This window comes from Augochlora pura, chromosome 6 (genome assembly GCF_028453695.1).
Source record: "Augochlora pura isolate Apur16 chromosome 6, APUR_v2.2.1, whole genome shotgun sequence".
Classification (NCBI taxonomy): domain Eukaryota; kingdom Metazoa; phylum Arthropoda; class Insecta; order Hymenoptera; family Halictidae; genus Augochlora; species Augochlora pura.
The window spans coordinates 11,358,958-11,380,602 of NC_135777.1; the positions used below are offsets into that span (position 1 = coordinate 11,358,958).

The 21,645-nt window shown below is 42.4% G+C and overlaps 1 protein-coding gene across 6 annotated transcripts in view; it reads left to right on the forward strand.

The window, feature by feature from the left end:
• Pnt (ETS transcription factor pointed) overlaps positions 1-21,645 on the forward strand; it is a 188,590-nt gene that overhangs the window by 133,464 nt on the left and 33,481 nt on the right. For all 6 annotated transcript variants that reach the window (XM_078182602.1, XM_078182606.1, XM_078182603.1 and 3 more), the window contains one exon: positions 8,785-8,901. In XM_078182602.1, coding sequence (XP_078038728.1) covers positions 8,785-8,901 — 117 coding nt within the window. The remainder of the gene's footprint in view (positions 1-8,784; positions 8,902-21,645) is intronic.

The following is a 21,645-nucleotide window of genomic DNA, read 5'->3' on the forward strand; positions in this document are numbered from 1 at the left end:
TAATGATAAACACAATGATCGTTAATCAAGTAATGATTACTTCTTTTATTACGACTAGATCAAATTTGTGTTATCGTCGTTAGTAATAATTTCGAGTAGTTTTTAAAAAATCTACACGTATTGTCAGAACTTATTGGAAGACTTCTTTACTTAAATAACAACTGATGAGAAGTTGATAAAATAATTGTTCATTCGCGATTACAAATGACTAATTATTGATTACAGATTACTGATTAACGATTGCAGACTACTGATTAACGATTACATATTATCAAATGCGATCGTGATCGCTGATTGATTCTAGTAACGAATAATTGCTTAATAATTGCTACGATTATTTTTCGAAATCGATTGCAAAAGTAATTCCAAAATAATTGTTTACCGCGCAACTCCGATCTGCCAGAGCTTCATAGAAGTCGAGAGCAAAGAAGCCACGCCCATTCGTGACAATTGAAAGAGGGGCCACACGATCCCTTTAGCCTACCACGCGTAGGCTAATCCGAGGGAAATAGAGGTGGTTACGAGACGCGGAGGATTCCTCCATCAGGGAGGTCCGTAGCCGAACGAGAAAGAGAGGACGAGTCCGCGATCGAAACGGACGATTCATGGTCCGCGAAATCCGAGGGATCGCTTACATTACGCACGCCTCGGCTTGGCCGATCGTACGGCGCATTCGCAACGAGCCAGCCACAGGCGTCGTTCCAGCAAAAGTTTGCCGATTGAGATTCCGTCCACGGCGCCGCGATGCGCCGCGTTGCACCGCGTTCAGTCGCGTTGCGCCGCGGCACGTGGGTTTTCCATTGGGAGTCCGGAGTTCTCCGGGAGCCGGCCGGCTCGGCGACTGCGTTCTTTCTGCCTTCCACGGAGCCTACGTTCCTTCCTTCCTTCCTACCTACCTTCCTACCTTCCCTTCTGTAATTATACGCTCCTTCGCGTCGCCTCGGTCTGCGATGAATAATTCCGCAACGTCGCTGATACACTTCGCACACCCGCGCTACGGAATCCTCCCTGAGGAGACTTTAAACCTGACCAACGACCTGTTGTTGTAGGTAACTTTCGTTACTCTTTCGGAAACGATTGTTCTGTTCTCTCTCATCGCCGATCCGCTGTCTGAATTGTCCCCGAAAATTACGTTAAGATTCCGAACTGGGTCTGCTAAATATTTATTCGATCTATTTCCGTGTATGTACGGGTAAGAAACCCTTTGTTTCAGAGATCGAATAATGCAAATTTTATGCATTTATGAGAAAAATGTGTAGATGAAGCAAGAAACAGTAAATTCAGTTGGAGAAGTTATCATACATTCTGATATTATTCGCAACTTGTTGAAATTATTAAGAAAAGAGATAAATACTTCTGGTGCTTTTATTTTTCAATTTACACTTTGCATAGAAGTTCGCGATCTACTTATACGTATAACGATGCAGAAAGCACGATAGTACGCGTTTTTATATATAAGCCGTTCATTTTGCAAGTCACCAAAGTCCATTTTTCAAAATCATCTAGATAGCCATTTTTATATTTACATTTCTATGTTATGCATAATTTCATTCCAGCGAAGCCTATAGAAGACAATAACTATTATAAACACAAGAACATTATACTACCGTGTTATCAGTCAGTAATATTTTTAAATTTAGTAAAACGCATTAAATATCTGGATTTTAGAATGAGTGACCGCTTTCGAAATAAACGACTCGTATAATTAGAAAATCTTAAATGTCATTGAATACACTATGCAACAGTATTTATGAAAATAATTATGCACTTATCATTTCGAAGATGTTGAAATTATTTGAAGTTATTTAATTAGACATACACAAAAGTAAAAGCTGTAAAACAAATGAACTTCTTTCGTATCTAACCAAGTAAACGAAGAACGCATAATTCTTTAAGAAAGATGTTCTTTCTGTTCTTCTAAAAATAGGTATAAATAAAAAAATCTTGCCGTTTCAAATTCAACAAAATGTAATAATGTAATAATTCATTTCATCGGTATGCAAAATTTCCTCCTGCTTGAGCTCTTCACCCCGCCAATAATATAGATAATCGTGACAACAAACAAATAAGAATCTAACTGTTTAACATTTCTCTTCTTAAACCGCATAATCTTTACATATCATTATTATTTTTATTAATATTTAGCCTAAATAGACTCCAACCACTTGCAAGATAGACAACTCGTATAATTAGCTAAAAGTGCAAACAAATTGAAGCTTGTTAAGCATTGAGTATAGCCTTTTTAGCGGATAGTGTGAACGGAAGAAATGGAAACGGAATTACAGAGGAAATCAGAACAGTCGCAACAACGATTTGCGGTAGAGCAAAGTCGGCCTATAGAATCGTGTCGGCCATAAGCCGTGGTCGTCATTCGTTTCACTGCAATTGAAATGAAATTCTATTGTTCCCTTGATGACACTGAAGTCGTTAACGTAGAGACATTGGTGCACAGTGAACATCAATTTTAAAACATTGTTAAGCGATCGTAATCAGCATCGATGCGGCATAAATCATAAGGCAAGGAGTTAATCGTGACTAGACTGCGGATCTTTATGTAAAATATATATTTTCGAAGACGCTTGTAAAAAACAAAAGTTAAATAGACATAAACTATTTCTTCGTCACAATTTTATATTTCGGCTACTCGTTTGCTCTGCAAGTGCATAAGAACTAATTACGACGTGAAACCGTAGTTATTCCAAGTTATTGGGAAGAAATTAGGCTGGAATTCCATTCCTGAAAGATCAGAGTAAGTCTATCGGTCATGCGAGCAGATTTATTGGATAAAAGCGAGCAGGGCCGACCGGTGGATGAAATTGGCGGCGAATTCTCGAGCTCGTCGTCGAGACGACAGTCGGGCTGATGGTCTCCGGTTCGGAACGATGCGCCGATACTTTGTACATAGGCTCGCAGCCGTGCAGCTCGACTTGTATGCAAATTCTCGGTCGCGCTTGTTGCCGCGTGTGAGTGCGTGTGCCCGTGCCGAGTTGAGACAAAGGTGCTTATGGGTTACGCGGGAGACTTACCGTGCATGCACGCCATACATACCTAATGGACTTTCGGCGATGCGTCGTCGGCGTTCGAGAAGCTCGCAGCCAGCGACCGGCGAGCCGTCATCTTCGAAATTAACACCGTAGCGGCCACACTCGAGCCAGTTCGTGCGGGTGCGGTGTGAGCTTCGGTAGCTGTTTGGAAAATACGAGCCGCGGCCTCTGTCTCTGCATCGAACGCGTTCGAGATAAACGAGCTACTACAATTGGAGGATGCGTGAAAGTCGCGATAGCGGGCTGGAAATACCATTTGGAATTCAGAATATGTTTACTTATACGGATTTGACAGTTTTTTCGAGTAGTAACGATGTCAAAGATTGTGTTAATTGTTAGAAAATTGTACATTATTCAAAAGTGATACATTGCACGAGATATACAGAATTATACGTTATAGAGAAATTATACTCTAATAAAACATGATACATTGTACAAAAATTATTTAATTTAATTTAATTTGTATCTAGTGTAAACAAGATGTTGTTACAGGATGTGTAATAATAGCGAGTATTCGGGTACGAGTATAACAACGATGAAAAGAACAATAGTGATAGCGATAATTGGACTATGAACTTTTTGCCTTTACAGGAAAAAATTGATAGGAGAGATATAAAATAGTGGAAAGGTTAAAAGAAACTACAAATGTTCATGTATTAATTTCAATGTATTGAAAGTATGTAAAAAGAAAAGAAGTTGCGCTTGGCTCGTGTACGCTGCAATTGATGCGGACGTCATTTATTCCTGCGTAAATGATAATGGTAACAGCAACGGCGGTAAGACAAGACATGCGCATTAGGTTGAAATTCTAAAAGTATACAAAGCAATAATTTACTGTAATGGGAATCTATTGAAAGAATTGAATTCTCTACAGTTAATTCCATGAAAATCTTGTTTCAATAAAGATTGATGTCTCGTTGCAACGCCAAAAATTCAATATTCGAAGCCTCGCGCTTCAACTCTTCATGGTCGTTTAAGTTTACACATAGGTGTCGAGCAATTAATTTTCGTTGAACGAACAGTAACGCATAATACGCGAGATTAAGTAGGGAAAAGAAAATTTATGGATTATTTTTTAAAGTTGTGATACCTTGTAACACAATGATATGTTTTAATTTTACGTAAAAATAAAATAAATAGATAGCTTCGATGGCTGAGAGTAGGCATACAACCGCAAAGGGTTGATAGTAATTTCCTAACAGGTGACAATGATCCGGTAGAGCAAAGCATCTTAAAATTGCTTGGAGGAGCGTGTTCGTTTCTGGGCTCCCTGCGACTTCGGCTAAAAGATTGGCGACTCTGTCTCGAGTATGGAAACAAAAGGTGGTTGTCGGGGCTCGTTCGCGAGCCCATCGCTGGCTACGGCCATGCAAATCCAGCTGTGCAGACATCCCCAGGTTCGCCTCGGCGCATGATTTTTATCGAGTCACGGCGTCCTCGAGCCAGACGCTACACCCAAGTACAAGTTTCTCGACACCGTAACGATCGCGTTGGATCTACGGCCATCAATTTTTTAATACGCTTTCGCGGCGAGGCTGGCCGCGTACTCGCGCGACGACAATAATTCCGCTCTCGTCCCCGTTTGTCGTTAAGTTCGCGAACCTCGCGGTAAATATTGAAAAGCCTGGTCGGCTCGCGGCGAAAAACAGTCCGCCCGAAGAACGACTCCTGTTTATATCGTAAACGGAAGAAACGCGAGGCAGCGAGCTTGATAAGATATACGCCGGCTGGCGTCGAAACAAAGGACCGCAGCCGATGGAGAGGTTTACAGCGCGCAGGCGGCACCCGTCGAAAACTGTTTTTCCTTTCTTTCTTTCTTTCTTTCTTTCTTTCTTTCTTTCTTTCTTTCTTTACTTATTTATTATTATACCCTTGAATCATATGTGGCTTATACAGCAGACTACAATTTTATACATTCTACACAATAATTATCTATAATTAAACTCGTATGCACATTTCATTAAGGGATTTTAATATCGAGTTCAGATAGCTAATACGTGTTCGATGTTTTAAAGGCTTCACGGTAGGGCTCGGGTTTATCTGGATCCTTAGCGTAGATATTATTAATCTGTTAAAAACTATTTCGAGCATTCATTAAGGTCAATTAAATACTTGACGTGTCTGGACTGTGCAACATTTTTTATTTCTTTTTTATTACTCCAGTAGTCTTCACGATTTATCCGTGGAGGATATTTGGCAAATTGAATTATTGGTGTTCGACGATATGTCCGAAAATACTGTTCTCTATAGGAAATATCTGAAAAGGCATTGTGTTATTGTAGGTGATCTTTGGGATCCTTTCTTTACAGTTTTATAGGCATGTTCTGCAAAATTAGGTAATTCGACATTTTGGTATCTCGAAATTCCTGTATGTTTTTTTTCTATATTACTTACCTATGCGAATAAATGCCTGTGCTTATTAAAATATCAAATCACCAAATTTTGCAGACGGGAGCCTTTGTTTTAGTACGATAGTATTAGTGACTTATATGTAGTTGATTTGCTAATTTGTTCGGACGATGGGTTATTCTCAATTTCTGATGCAATTGAATTTCTACACCGACGTCTAATTTCTTCTGTTAATGTTCTTATTTTTGGCTCTTTGTAATCATTTTCCAACGTACCACGGAACTTTTGTAATTGCTTCGGGGATTTTTCAATGCGTTGCTTGTCTTGATCTGTAATTCTCAGCAGCCATTCTCCACGATTCTGTTAACAAGATGATAATGTTGTAAAGTAAAAGTTTAACATGTAGGCTTCGCCATTACATACCTTGCACGAATCTCGAGCCACTTATTGGTTAAGATAGATCTAAGTTAAGTCATAGTCTCCTGGCCAAGCATTAGCTCCCGATCGTCTGTGTTCCAACTTGATTTGTCCCTAGTTCTCACCTTGACACAATGCCGAGAGATCGATTCGACGGATAGCAAAGTACATAGTTGGATTCGTGAATGCGTTCGTTGAAACGAAACAAAGCGAAATCGACCTCTAAAAAGACACGTGCGAGGAAAGAAGGGAATCGCGTTCGAAGGAAAGAATCGTACACCCGTGTTGGGATTGGAGAAAATTTAGCTTCCAATTGGAGACAGTGCGAGTGGTTTGATCTGCTTCAACGTATATTAATATTATACTGAAGCACGTGTCATAATAAGGAGACGTGACCCGTGAATTATTTATAATATTTATAACACGCGTATATCAATTCACGTGTATTTTGTTGCATTTATATACTCGCGTCAACTGCCCTACCACTTGCGTAACTTATTTTCTCATGATGCAAGTTTGTTTTTCAATGTGTACAATGTGTAATACTACACGTGCACTTAACAAACACACGTGAAATAATTCTCAGATACGCGTGTTGTCTTAATGTGACACTTATTGAAGAACGTAAACACGAAGTACCCAGTGTACACGTGTATTTGAGTGTACGTGAAATAAGAAGCTCTAATTTAACCCACCTGGAGAAGTTGGTGTTACTCATAGATACACAGTTTAATGTTGTAATTATGTAGTTGGCAATGTTAAGCATCAACGATGAATGGGTAAATAGACGAAAACGGACATTTACACAAGTCAGAGCCAATAGGAGGTTGTTGCCACCGTTGGGATTCAATTTGACGAATTGAGTTGTGCAGCGAATTTTACGGTATATTCTCTGCGACCCGAGTTTTTATTTTCTTAAAAGTCGTATGCCTCGAAGAGTTAAGTTCTTAAAAAACGTCATTTAAATTGCTAAAGTTGCGTTTAGTAGCGAAAACTCCTGAAGACTGCTAACAGGGCGCGGTAATTGGCTCCTGTAACCTATGCGATCGTAAAACGGTCTTGCAGGGAAAAAAGTGTTCCAGAAAAGGGAACGGGGTGAGAAGAGAGTGGAGCACGGAAGAAGAAGGAGAAGGAAGAGCGAAAGAGAAGAAGGATCGGAATAAGAGAGAGGCATTCCGCGCGAGCGCCATAAGGTGTACAGCGTCGGGCCGCGCGGTGTGCACGGCATAGAGCAAGCGTACCTACAACGACGATGCACCTGCACCTGCCCGGCCGCGGCAGTTGCACCCCTCTTTACAACGATGCTATCTAGGATGGTGTGCATGCCCCCTCGCCTGTTCGCTTTCGCTGCTCCTGCCGACACCGCCGCCACCGCCACCGCCGCCGCGACACCTGACGCTCCTTCTCCACTGTCTCTCTCTCCCTCTCCCTCTCCCTGTCTCGCCTCTCGTACCGACCGGCCAGCGCGCGCGTGCTCCCTGCCTGTACGCCGCTTTGTGAGAAGTACCATTAACCTGCCTTCTCACACATCCACCCGCCCCTCCGTTTCTACGGATAGACCTCGTTTCGTACCGATTGCTGACACCTACCGGCGGCTACCCCAGCGACGAGGCTCGTAGGAATTTCGGGATTATGTGCTTCAGAAATTTTTCGTCTCGCTTCGATTGGGGGGGGGGGGGGGGGGGGGGGGCACGAAACTAGCTAAAGTGGAACTCCATTTATATGTACTCCGCCGTCTGTACGAACAAGATCGTTTACAGTCGCCCGGTTAAACCTCTACAATATCCGTTTGTTCACAAGATAACATGCACGTTTCAATTATACAGAGTGTCTCTAACATCACTCGCAATCGGGGATGAGGGATGAAAATCGGGAAACGAGTTCATTCGAATTAACGTTTTCTTTGGCGGAAATGTAGCGAGCTCGGTCGCCTTGCGCCTGCTGATCTCGTCCCTCATTGATTAATGTTTTTCGTTAATAACTCATTAACGATGCCTCGGTGAAAACTTTTCTGAAGAAACAATAATATCGATGACATATTATTTAATATCATTGACAGCACAACCAAACTAAAATATCGAAACGAATGTCCTGCAAGTTGTCTGCAGATAGATATTTAAGACAAAAATTCGGCCCGTATAGGATTGTTGTTAGGTACATTTTAGAAAATCTTGTTCCTTTAATATTTTTAATAAATAACAGTTTCCTTAATTTCTAGGCTAGTTTTTAGAGTTGATGTCCCAGTTTCCTTGTCTATTACCAATTTCGTGTCCACGGATTGAAAAGGTATAGAAAAAGAAAAATTTTATATATAAATTGACGCATCTCCCTGGATCTTGCATGCCAATAAGTAAACATGGTAACAAAATATTGATCAATTTCGATAGAAAACTTTTCTTCTCCTATAATGTGGGGGTACGAAGGTTGGCTTATGTTCTTTTCATTCTACATCTGTATATTTCTTCCCGAAGCTAGCGATCTACATGAAACATGTACTTTTCGCTGACGTATACTTTTGTCCAACATTAAAGGTGGTAAACCGGCGACAGTCTGTATCATTAGAATTTCCATCATTTTTATGCAAAATAAGAATGGTCTATGTTAATTCCAAAAAAATATAAATTAGTTGAAAATATAATTTCTCTCTTAACAATTCTATTAAGCTGAAAATAGTTCAACAATTCCAATGTCCTCTTAGCTTTGTATTTAACCTATTCATATTGCTCGTAAATGCATCAAATCGGCAGTCTGCAGTCTGACTTTTCCTAATGTCATTGTACCATTGGGATTACTTTGCCTGGTCGAATAAATAAATAAGCAAAACCTGCCGAGGAGTTCGTACTAATGAAGTTTCCCCGTGCTCCGAGGATTCCGCGGTTAGACTTTCTCGTGGATCTCGCGGACCTATAACCCCGATAGGAACCTGCGAAGTCACGGTCCTAAATAATGGAGATTCCCGTATTCGCTGTTTCAGATATCCCGGCGCAAGTGCCGCCGTTAACACCTGGGACCAACAAGAAGATGACCGAGGCCCTGGAGGCCTCTTTCGCCTCGTGGGAGAAGGAACGAGTTCGCCTGAACATCACCAAAGGTCGGTACACGCTTCTTTCTACTCGGTTTGCTCTAATTGCCCACGAGTCCGTTTCCCTCTTCGTCCTGGTCGGTTCGTCGGCGCGGGCCATCCTTTGTATCCTACAAGGTCCCGAACGACTTCTAATTACAGGATCGAGATATTACGATTCGAGCTGCGATGCCGTCGATGCGCCGATCCGCCGATGCGCCGGTGCATCGACACCGACAGTCTCTAACGTGGATAACATCCTCGAGGAAACTGCGCCATTACCCCGCGATCGTTTGGCCTCTCGGTGTTAATGATAACAAGACGTCGATAATCGCGCGTAACGAGTAACACCGACCGTTCGATTCCTTTTATCAAGAGTTATTAGCGCCGCCGGACTCGTTACGGTGCAGCCACGTGTATTACAACCGCTGCGTCCGCGGATCCGAATGCATCCGAGATGCATGCGAGAGTAACGGCTGCCTCTCTTCCCCGGAAGCTCTCGTCGCCAATTTGTTGCATTCTCCGATTGCCGAACCGGTCGCAATCGCCCGAGCAATGCGCCCTTGTCTAAACCCAGCGAACATTCCGCCAGCCCTTTAACCCTTAGTAGCCTGATTTACGAAAGTGATTTTTTTTTAATATTACTGTGTTTGCTTGAGGGTCTAGATGAAGGGAAAAATAGCTAAAAAAATCACAATATTTATTTTACATATTTATTTAGAAAAAAAACCAGGTATCAATTTTGATACTTCAGGCATTAAGTRYCAWAAATAGMACTAGTTTCTTCARRTAWAMCTATGCACTCGCAAAAAATAATTATATCATAGCGAAAATAATATATTCACTTACCTCAAAAGTATTTATATTCTTCAGAAAAAGAAAATATATCAAATTTGTATTCAACAAAACTTTTAGTAAAATGTGTTTACTTGTTCACTTTGCCGCGCAAGTAATATGTCATAGATAAAATAAAACAATAATGACATTAGATTTTTTTTTTAATTTCGTTGGAAAGAATATTATACAACAGTAAAATACGTACAGCCAACCAAAAAAAAAAAACTAATAGTAATGTGAACATTCGGTTTAAAAGATTGGTATCAAATTTGAAACTCTAGGTTATTAAGGGTTAAATCAGAATCGATCAGAATATTCCTTTTATCGTCGTCGCTACGTGACTGAGACTCCCGTATTTGTCGCGGCCATCGAACCCGAAAATTTCGCCGAAGCAAATTTAATTAACCGAACTAAACCTAGAAAGTCAAAACTTATCATAGTAGATAACATTGAAACATTTCAGAGAAATTCAATTTGCGCGGATATATTACGATGAAAATGAGTGTTAAGTATTGTTGAAAAATTAGCGTCATCCATGCCCAACGGACAACGGCGCTCAAATTATTAAACAATAACGATAATATTTACCAACATATATGAACTAGGGGAACCCTTTTGTTACAAAAAAATGTAAAAAGATTGCAGACAGAAAAGGTGGAATGTAGTATGAAAGGGTTGTAAAGATAATAATGATAGTAAATGTAATTCGAATAGCGATAAAAAACAACAAACAATAATTGATAATAATGAATAATAATAATAATAATAACAATAATAACAATAATAATAAAAAATGGTTCGCCACCAGGGCCAAGACCATCCATCTTGGCCCCGTTACGCGGATCGCCTCTCGATCGTTCTGATGGACAATGATTAAAATGATGGGGAGCGGGGGTATCGTTCGTGAAAAGCAGAAGAGTAGAGCCAAATCTCGATGGTCAGTCGGGAGCTTCTCGACTGGTTGCGCACGGGACACGGTCGAGCGACCGCGGGAGAAATTTGTCGAAAAATCGGCGACGAGAGGAGAGAACGGTGCTCGGCCAGGGCACTCGGGAGAGGGAGAGGGGGAGGGAGAGAAACGGGTGCGTGAGTACGCGAGCGTGGAGACGCGGGTTATACGCGGTGCGATGCGATGCGAGCGATGCGATGTGATGTGATGTGCGACGAGGCGGCGATGTGCAGGAATTGTGAATGTGATGTTGATGGTTCTCTGATGGGGAGCCGATGCCACGCATCCGGTATGCGCATTCAGAGCCACGCGGGTGTGACGTTACTTCCGGTCTACATGCCCCGGGTTCGTACCCTCCGGGGCCAGATCACCTACAGTCTGACCTCCGTGAACCTAACGAGCAGCCTCGCACCGCGCTGTTCCACTCCGAGCCTGCCCAAGAGTCGCGTCGATTCTCTCCTCTATTTCCTTTCCATCCCTCTGTCCTCACCCCTCCCGATTCGATCCGTGTCCCTGTTTCCTTCTTTCGCCTTTTCTCCGACCGTCGAGCTACTCGCCCGTTTTATCGTCTCTTCGACCATCTCGCCCAGCCATTGTCCCCGCTCGCGTACTCGTTTCTAGACAATCGAGAGTTCGGGCTCGGCCACTCAGATGGGCCGTGGCGCTTTCGAAGCCATGCTCGTTTCGCGCAGACCAACTCTTTGCAAGCATCGGTGGATGTAGCACCCTTGTTTGTCGCCTCTGCCCAATGCCGTCCCATAGTCGGACAGTTATTTCTCTCGCGTCGTCCTTCAACTTGAGAACGAAAGCGGACAATTTGGAAAGATGGAGCAATCGTGTCTCCTCCCTTCAAACGGTCCGTTTTTCTTGAAGCTGAGTGACAATGCGAGAGAAATTGCTGTACCTGGTACTCTCCTGTCGGTTCAAAGCTTCCTGAATCATGTGAATCTCGAATCCGCCGCGGCGAAAAATGTCCGAATATTACGCTATCGCACCGGTATCCTGCGAAGATCGGGCGCGTGCTGCAACGGCCGGAGAAGCACCTGCCGCAACAGAGGCGCGGCGTGCATTCGCGATCGCGCCGTAGGACGTCAGAACCCTCTGACGCATTCGTTATTATGATTTATTCTGAATCTACCTTTCTTATGAATAATAAGCGTCCCCAAGGATGAACAGCTCTTTGTTGAGGCGCAGATAGCGGCGAGCACGCGCGAAACGCCGTAACGAAGCCTTCGTCGCGTCGTTCGAAACTACATAGTTACATACATTCGAAGCCCATCACTTTTACGTTATCGTGACTTGCTGACACTTGCTACTTTCACGGCAATTCTGTACGCTTGTCCAGGAATGCGATTGGTTCCTCGGAAATCCGTTCTATCCCACTCTTAAGTAGATATCGCGTATTCGCGCGTAAAAGTCATTTTTCCGCAGTTAAGTTTGATTTTATGTAATGTAATTTAATTCAATTTAGTCTGATTTCATTTGATCTATCCGATTCATTCAATTTAATTGAATTGTTTTGTACGTGCGAGCGACAAGATACAAACACGAGCAGACCCATATTTTTGCAGTAAAAGAAACAAAAGTACATGTTATTCCGAATGACGGAGCATAATTATATTAACTAATAACAAAAACAGGAGCATAATTATATTGATGGACGGAGAATCAATGAATCAGGCGAGAACAGTTCGTAAAGATTTATTTCAAACCTAGTAACATTGGCGGCAAATGGTTATCGTCGTTAACGAATTGAACATCCTCCTGGCCAATCTAACTAAATTTGACTTGTCATACGAAACATGTTATTGGTTCGGCAGCCAAGGAGCAGCAAGGATTAAGCGCCGTCCTTTCGTAAGCCCAGCCGGCCGGGATTTCCCAAAAGCGACGGGCTTCGAGCGCAACAGTTTTTTTGGATAATTCCGCGCGGTCTTTCCGCAATGCTCGGGATTCGCGAGAGGATTCGGGAGTGGCTAAGTGGAGCGAGACGAAACGATTCGCTGCGAACCTTGATCGCGGGCTCGTCGGGACTGTAAATCAATGCCGGGGAGGAACGAGGCGGTGTGGCACACGTTTCCTAGTCCGAGTGATTTACACTGAATGGAGTTCGCATGCAACCGAGCGGCGGAGAACGCTGCTTCGTAACTTGGCGCAGCGCTACGGCTTATAACGGGAGGAACATTTACACAGCTCTCGTACCCGGGAGAGTATTCATAATAAAACAGTTTCTCGCCTCTCTGTGGCAACCACGTGGCAAGAAGGAGAGAGAGAGAGCGGGCTCCTCTTGGCGTTAAATAGAATGTCGAGAATAATTCATGTCGAAGCAATCTGATCTACCGCATTACGCGGAAAGCGAAAGGATGCGCTGAATATTGCACGCGAGACGAGGCAACCTCCTTTCCCGCGCGATCCTTCCTCTAGCTGGAAAAACATCGACTATCTCGGGGCCTCGTTCTCTCGAAACTCATTCGATGTTCATTCACCGCGGGACGCGTTCGCCTGCCTCGCCCATGTTTGGTTAACAGAGTTTCATTCTTCGGGATCGAAAACCCGCTTCTGCCTGTTCTCAATTTACTCGGTTGACTGACAAGAGAGAACGCGTTAACGTTCAACATATTGTCGCGCTCCTCCGCGTCACGCGTTTTCGGTCTTGCTCTGACCATTCTCGGTACTTTAATCAAGATTACACAAGCATTACGATTCGTTCACAAACGTCAAACCGTTCGTTATTTCGGATCGATAACGACTCTCTTCTTTTCCGAAGACTGTCAACCAGCCAATCATTCTTTTCTCCTCAACACCACAAGGAACGAAGTTGGCGCTTCCCATATAATGGGTGCTCGCAACAATATTAAAATAAAAAATGACCGGTGTCATATTTTTTATTTTAGATCGTTGAAATTAGGGAGACTTTCGCGCTGGGATTAACTGAATAGATGTTTTAATTACAGCTGACATTATAATAAAAATGGCACGGGGTCTAGGTGAATACAGCAGCGTTGCAGGGCTCGGTTGGTTCTGCGTTAAATCATCGAATCTCCGCCGTCGAAAGGGGGCCGTCCCCTAATTAAAATCTCCGTCACGACGCTCGGCAATCGCAAACCCGCGATCGACCGCAGCGGCGCGGCGCGGCAGCCGTTCGGCCGCCTGCAAAAACCGAGAAAAGGAAGGACAGAAACCGGCGTCCACCTGTGCAACGCGGCGAAATTTATCACTGGCCGGCAGGTACATCGTATCGCGGGCAAACCTCTCGGCTCCTAAACCAACCGACCGAAATCACGGTCGGCGTTTCGATTATTGCCGAGAAAGGTTGCCTGCGCGTGGCACCTGCGGCCACCTACGTCTCCCTCGCGCCCTCTCTCGCCGTACCCCTCTGTTTGAGGATCGTTGGGGCTCGATCGTCTTTATCGCCGCTTTTAGACACCTCTTCCAACTTGCTCCTCGATCTGTCGCCTCCGCAAATTCGCAGGCAAATTCGACTACCTTCGATTTTCCATCGTTTTGCTGCTTTCACGTTCTTTGTTCCTCGATCTTTCTTTTCCCCCTCGTCGCTCCTCTTCTCTCTTTCGATCCCTGTTCTTACTCGTTTCTCGAACTAAGAACTCGTTTCGTCTTTTGCTTTTAGCATCGGTGCTGTCTGATTTCGATTGTTATCTTCGCTTGTTACATTTTGAAATGAAATCATTTTGTCTTTCACAATTTGCATCGGCCCTCTAATTTCGATTCTTGTCTTTGCTTGTTATTTTTCGAATCTGTTGTATATTTGTTGATTTATTTATTGAGGGATATAAATTATTTGGTTCTAGATATACAATAGTTGTAAATTATTGGTGATGCGATGTTTAACGTCCAGTTCAAACTTATCGTTAGAACTAAAAACATTGATAGCTTTACAATAAATAGTGTAAATAAATAGTTGCGTTTATAAAGATTCCGTTTCTTAAAGATATATACTTCTAAGAGATATATAGAGAGTATGTTCAATACTCGCAAGGTGACAGCTGCGTCAAATTTGATCCAGGGAATTTAAATCGTTCGCTTAATCGTTCAATTATCGGCAAATTAAATCAAGTAAATTGTTGTCACGGTTGGAACATCGGAAAAGCTACTAATGAGTCTGCAAGAAATATTTTTAAGAACATGTTTGGAAATTTGTTGAATAATGCTTAGAATTGTTATCAATACCATGAATAGCACAGTTACTAACACAGTTAAGAGACTGAATATTCATATGAGCAGGTATAGGGAGGTAATTGTGATCCTAGTAAACCATTTGATGTTCAAGGTTATTGTCGCACAGTTTCGATTTTATAATAATAAGAACAATAATAGTAGTAATATAATGTTTGTTGAATCAATGAGAGAAAGCCGCTGTGTTCCAATAATATGACGGTATGTCGCACAGGTGGCATATGAAAAGAAAGTGAAGAAAAATAAAAGAAATGATAAAACGCAAGATACGATAGATATAAATAAATATTTAAATAGTGAAGCGAACGGTCAAGGTATTTAAATAATATGAAAATGGAGGAAACGAAAGGGAATAATACAGTGTAAGATCGTTATCAGAACATATAAGATTTTGGATTACTGATTTCGATAGTTTGGATACAAGAATATTTACGTTGATAAAATATCTACTAATAGACAAATCCTAAACCACGAGAGCATTCGCTTGTTGTATCGTGGATGTGACTGAAGAGGCAGAGATCATGGAAAAAGGTGAAACTCTACTTTATCCGTTCGTTATGGATGCCAACGAGTTCGAGGTATCCCAGCCAAACGGGTCGCTGCGATCTTCGGACAGTTTTTCCGTCGATGGAGTGTCGGAGTCGCGGGATAGTAATTTGGTGGATGGCAGGCGGCGTAGCAGGATCCCGGGGTCGTTTCTCGATGAAAAAGCGGTGTCCTTGAGCGGCGATATCGAAATCAGCAGGAGTCCGATCTCGCGATGGTCGCCGGGTATCGGCTACGTGACTCGCGAGAGTAAGGTCCTTTTTATGAATGAAGCGGGCCGCGTCTCGCAGAGCGGAGCAGAGCGAAGCAGAACGCCGTTCGTGGAAACTCGAGAATACACATGTACGCCGGGGCGGATCGACGCCGGCGCGTTCCGCGGCGATAATGCATAAATAGAGAAAAGGTGAGAGCAAAGAGGACACAGCGCGCCACACGAAGTGTCTAACGGCACGGCACGATCAAAGCGGCCGCCGATATTTGAGGATCGCGCCGATGTTTGCCGAACTTATTCCTTGTCAGCACTGTTAACAGACTTGCCAGGCTCTCCTTTCTCTCTCTCTCCCTCTCCCTCTCCCTCTCTCTTTCTCGCTCGCTTCTCGCTCTCGCTCTCGCTGCCAGCGACGCGTAAAACTCCTCCCTTTTTTCCTCTTCACCTTCTTTCCCGATCTGCTCTTTATTTCGCTTCGTGCTCCGGACTTTCCGCTCGATCTTCGAGCTCCTCGAGCACCGACGATAGCCCGAACCTCATGATCGCCGTTTGCAAAAGTAACCAAAGTCATCTTGATATTCGTAACTCGCGAATTTGAACGCTACTTCTACCAAGCGGTGTCAAAAGACATTTTTCGAATTTTGGCTTCAAATTATTCTCTAAGGTTAATTATTTCTACGCGACTGATTTGTTGACTTTTCGTGCAATAGTTGTTATATAAATTCAGTGATATCATCTTCATCCAGATTATTCAGGATCTAAAAATGTGCATATTGTATTTTGTACCCATGTCTACCGTAACGTGTCTTTCGACACCTTATGTACTTTACAGTGGTGTCTAATTTTAGACCAATCAATGCAATTATTTATTGTTTTGAATAAAAAGATCTTTAAAATTTGTATACTTGGTGTATTTGCTTTAATAGAATTTAAATGACGCGAATTCCGGTCAGCGGTCGCGAATGTATCAATATTGATTGCGATAGTCTTAGAGAAACCCGATTTCAATTGAATCGGAAAATACAAAAGTTGTTGTAAAGTAAAGCCACATCCCTTCCAAGTAGATGAAAATATCTACTTGGCAAATATCTGCTTGCAGTATAAAAAGTATACGCGTGAAAAGTGTTGTTGAGTTAATAATATTACTGTGTTTGATTATATTTCTAATAAAAATGAAAAAAAATTAAGGGAATAATATTTTTTTATTATTGTTCTTATTGAGATAAAACATGTTTGATTAACGAATTTTAACAGATACTCATCAAAGTATTAATGTATGTATTATACAAAGTATCTATATTTAACTGAAAATATGAAATACCAACGGTTTTAGCAGTTGTCTGCATTTTAACGCAAAGGTGTGAAAAGATACCTCCCTTTTAACACTATTTTCACCGATATTTTTTATTAGACAACTTGTATAATGGAATGTAGGAAGTAATTTTGATTAAAAATTAGTAGAAGATGCTCCCTTTGGCCAAAATAGTGTTACATAAAAATTTATGAAATGGTATCTTTTAACACTCTCGGTAGAAACAGTGTTAAAGAATCGGAATAGGATAATCATGTTACTTTGTTAATGGACGTTTTAATATTACCGAGTCTGTATGGAATTTTATGCCTAGCCAAACAAAAGCACAGTAATAAATAAACTGTAAAAGTTATCGTTAAAATTTTATTTTTATCTGGATCTTAATCAATTTTCGGATAAAACGAACTACTAACAATTTTTAAAACTTGCGGTAGCATACTTCACACTGCATTTTCCCATCAGATTTTCTCATAAAATTTCATCTGAATTACTTTCACCTGAACGCGCCCCCTCCCTTAACACTGAACCAACCGAGCCAGTGAAAAAGACTGCTTTCAGATGCTTTCTTCAATGTCGCTGAAAATTGTAAATATTCTTCCACAGAACGTTATTGAACAAATGTCCCCATAAAAGCATACATTATAATAAAAATGATGAGAGATGCAACTAAATACAGTACAATGATGCAAATAAATATATGTGAAAGATGCAAATAAATATACTTTGGATATTATGCATTCATGACAAAAATGAGTATGTCGAATAGAAAACTGAAACAATATTAACAAAATTCAAGAACATTGTTACATTATTTTCAATTTATTACGATTACTAACAGAAAAAAAAAGACACTTTCGCGTAAGTTGCGTGAGTTGCGATTAACTTAGCCAACTTGTACTTTACACAAAGATGCACGATCTAGTTATAGAGCTATATATTTTAATCCCGCAAAGGACTAATATCGATTTAGCGTTAAAGAAATCGTTGGGTCGCGTGGTCGCCAACGATCGATCGGAAAAGCTTCCGTCGAATCGTGGAAAATGCTCGAAGGAAATGCATGCGCCGGTTATCGCCGGTCCGGACGAGCCGGCCGCTGATTCGCTAGCCACAGGTTTTAATCAACCGCGCCGCAATAGGCTAATCTAGGCAATTAGTTTCCTACGACGTAATCAGCCGCCCAGATAAGGTGGAAACGTCGGGTGGGAGTTAAAAGTGCCGTATTACATTAGATTACTCTCCTCCGTGCATTATCATCGCCCGCAGAGAGAAATATGCAGATCGCGCGATGCGCCGGCAGAACCAGATCATCGGCGCGGAGATAGAAACGGGAAAAAGGTGGAGAGACTTAGGCGGGAGAGGAGGTCCAAGCATGAGCCGCGGGAGCACAGAGAGTCGGCTCGTTTCCTCTCCTCTCCTTTCCTTTCCGCGGCTCGGCCGTCCCGCGCGACACGCGATCCAACTTAATTAAGAGGAACAGATTAGAGTTGCAACAAATTGCATTCCCGCTTTTTACGGTGCCATCGACAAGTCTCCCGATGAGCAGCAGCAGCCGCAGCAGCAGCAGCAGCGCGTCCCTCCGACCGGGGAGCGCATGCGAACTGCTTTGCATAATGAACATTTAAAGACGGATCAACGACCCATTTACGTTTACAGCCTCCGCGAGGCTCGCTCCGTCGGTTTCCTTCTCCCCTAATCTCCGCGTCCCGGCTTCTCGTCGAACGGGGGGATCGTCTCGAGAGGATCATCGTTTTCTCGAGACGTTGCTCGCGTCGAGATGCTCGGCCGACGCGAGAAACGCGAAAGCGGCGAGGGCTCCTTGTTCCGTCGGCGACAAGGATTTCCCCCGAAAATTCCTAGGACTCCGAGGATCGGTTTGCGCGCAGGTTTCGAGGAATCCTGGCTTCGCCGGCCGATGGGGGCAGAGCGCCTCGTTAGGGACGGCTCCGTCGTAATTTCTGTTTGCATGATGAGCCGAACTGTACTTTTACGCGGGAAGATACCGCGAAACAATGCAAGACACGCGTGCAAATATGGGCGCGCACCTCAAATGGGACATTCCAATGTTTCTCGGTATTGCTTCCACCAAAGATGGCCGGGCCCGAGCACCGATCATGTCGTCAACCCGACACAATATCTCCTGGCTTCGAAAAGCCTTGCGTCACCGGCCCATTCCTGCCTCTCGGCGGCGGTCTTCTCGCACGAACCCTTTCCATATCTTTCGATATCGTGCCAAATCGGTCGTCGGTCATTTCATTATTCTAGAACAGTTCGTGGCGAAGAACGGCGAAGTGAAATCTGAAATCCGAAAGTGCGCGAAATTCTGAAGTGAAGGGACAGGAGAAATGGAATAAGAGAATCAGTATACAGGGTATTCCATAAGTCACTCGCAATCTGGGCATGATCGGTTCCTGATGTCATTTCAAGTAACTTTTTCATAGCGCAAATGCAATCCGCGACTTTATTTATGAGTTACCGACAAAAAGCAGTGACCAATGAGAGGCAAGATCAGCTGGCGCGAGACGGCTGAGCTGAGAAGCTACTTGAACTTGGCTTCGAATTGAAGACTTCGCTCGAGACTTGAACTAGGCTTCGCCCGCTTGGTGGCTCGGCCGCCTCACGTTAGTCGAGCACGTCTCTCATTGGTCAGTGTTTTTCGTAAATGACTAGTAAGCACAGCCGCGGATAGCATTTTTACTAAAGAAAAAGTTACTGCAAATGACCTCAGGAAAACCTCATTTTCCGATTGCGAGTAACTTTTGGGTCACTCTGTATAATACCGAGATGGCTATTTAACGAAATAATCTATAACGGAAACGAAAGATTTTATGCGTGAAAATATGCAGGAATGTGATAAATATTGGTTGGCTAAAGAAAGTAACATATGTAGATTACATTTAAATGTTATTAAATGATGTAGAGGAATAGAGGAGCGTATAGAGGGAAAAGAAAAACTAATAGTATGAGTTATCGGTTAATGTTTGAAAGTAGTGTTTGTTGTTCCTAGTTCAAGGTAACTGCATAACCATTGTCAATACGAATTTACAATCATAATTGCAATGTTTTGATTATAAACACGAATTTACGATAATAATTGCAACTTTAGAGTTACAAATGTAAATTCGCAATCATAATTGTAAGGTTGCGATTGTGAATGCGAATTAAAAATTGCAATTGTAACATTATGATTGCGAATATGAATATACAATCATAATTGTAGCATTATAATTGTAAATATGAATTCATTATCATAATTGTAACGTTGTTGTTGTTGTAAATTGCGAATATGCAATCATGATTGTAAATTTGTGATCGTGATTGCGAATCCGTATAGAGATCATAAAGTAAAAATAAAGTGTTTCCGTTCACTAATAGTAACAGTATGCTGACAGATGGCTGTAAAGAATTGTAATTGATTGCATAGAGAATAAGTGAGAATAAGTTATTTTCCTTTAGGTGTAAATTTATTCCGCGTATCTAATGAATGATTATAATTACTATAGAATTGGTTATATAATGCGATACATACTTTTCCTAAAAAAACAGTCAACTTGAAAACAGTTCCATGCAAATAGAACATAATGTGATCGATGTATGGCGGTCCTCTTTAAAGGTCGTCCTATTTCAACAGATTGTTAAATGAAATATAGAACATGCGAGTGTAAAGAGATATCTCTCTTGAGCCTAATTCATATCTGAGCCTAAGGGCCGTGAATTAAAACAAACGACTAAAAATGTACCTCGCGTATGGAGAACGCTCGAGAGATTCGCCGGCAAATGGCACTCGAAGTCGAGCGCTTGATTCTAAAAAACGAGAGAGAGAGATGGAAAGATAATTCGAATTCTTGATTCGAAAGAAACTGGTGGAGAAGCACCGTTCGACGAATTAGAATAGATACCGATCGTTTCCCGTTGAAAAGCCCCGGGAGCGTTATTAGTCAGCGATCCGATTTGAATAATAGCACGGTTGGTTTTTATTTGTCGCGAGCAGAGCCGAGCCGAGCCGAGCCGAGTCGTTAACGCGGTCAATTATGCGCGCCGTTGTCAAACGTAGCATTTGCGTTGTCAAAGGATCGCGTGATATATGGAAACACCGCGATCCAATTTTTTCGCAGTTCTGCCGCGTTCTTTTTCTCGTCGTTCTCTGCCGGCTGCCAGCCGGCCCGCGGGGAAAACCAGTTATTAACGGAAAAATATTACTTTAATGAATGCACGGTGGATAATTTAACGCGGAAAGAGGATCGCCGCGCCGGATCGCGGAGATTAAATGCAATTTTCACACTCTACCGAATCCGCTATTAACCGGGAAGATAATTATAGAAATCGAAAACCTGATCGAAGCACAACCGGGGGAACTTATCGCCGGGGCCCTCCAAGGAAACCGACCGCCGATTTACTTTTTATTCGTAGGCGCACGCTGTATCGCTATTTCACCTGACTTGATTAGATTTATTTACGTAAGTGCCGAAAAGACCATTCGGTTTACGAATGATGGGAACGATGAGTACGTACGAAGACCTTCGCATAAACAGCGTTTAAAGAAATAAAGGAATAAGAAAAAATCAACGGTGTTGCAGATACTATTCGAAGTGATTCTAATTCGAGTAAGACGGCTGTGTTGCCGGTACAGAGTTCTGTAAAAATTCCGAATCAAAAGATATACGTATAAAAGCGCAGTATAGTAGTAATATTTTATGAACAAAAAGAATGTTTATCATAATCGTAAGACGCCTA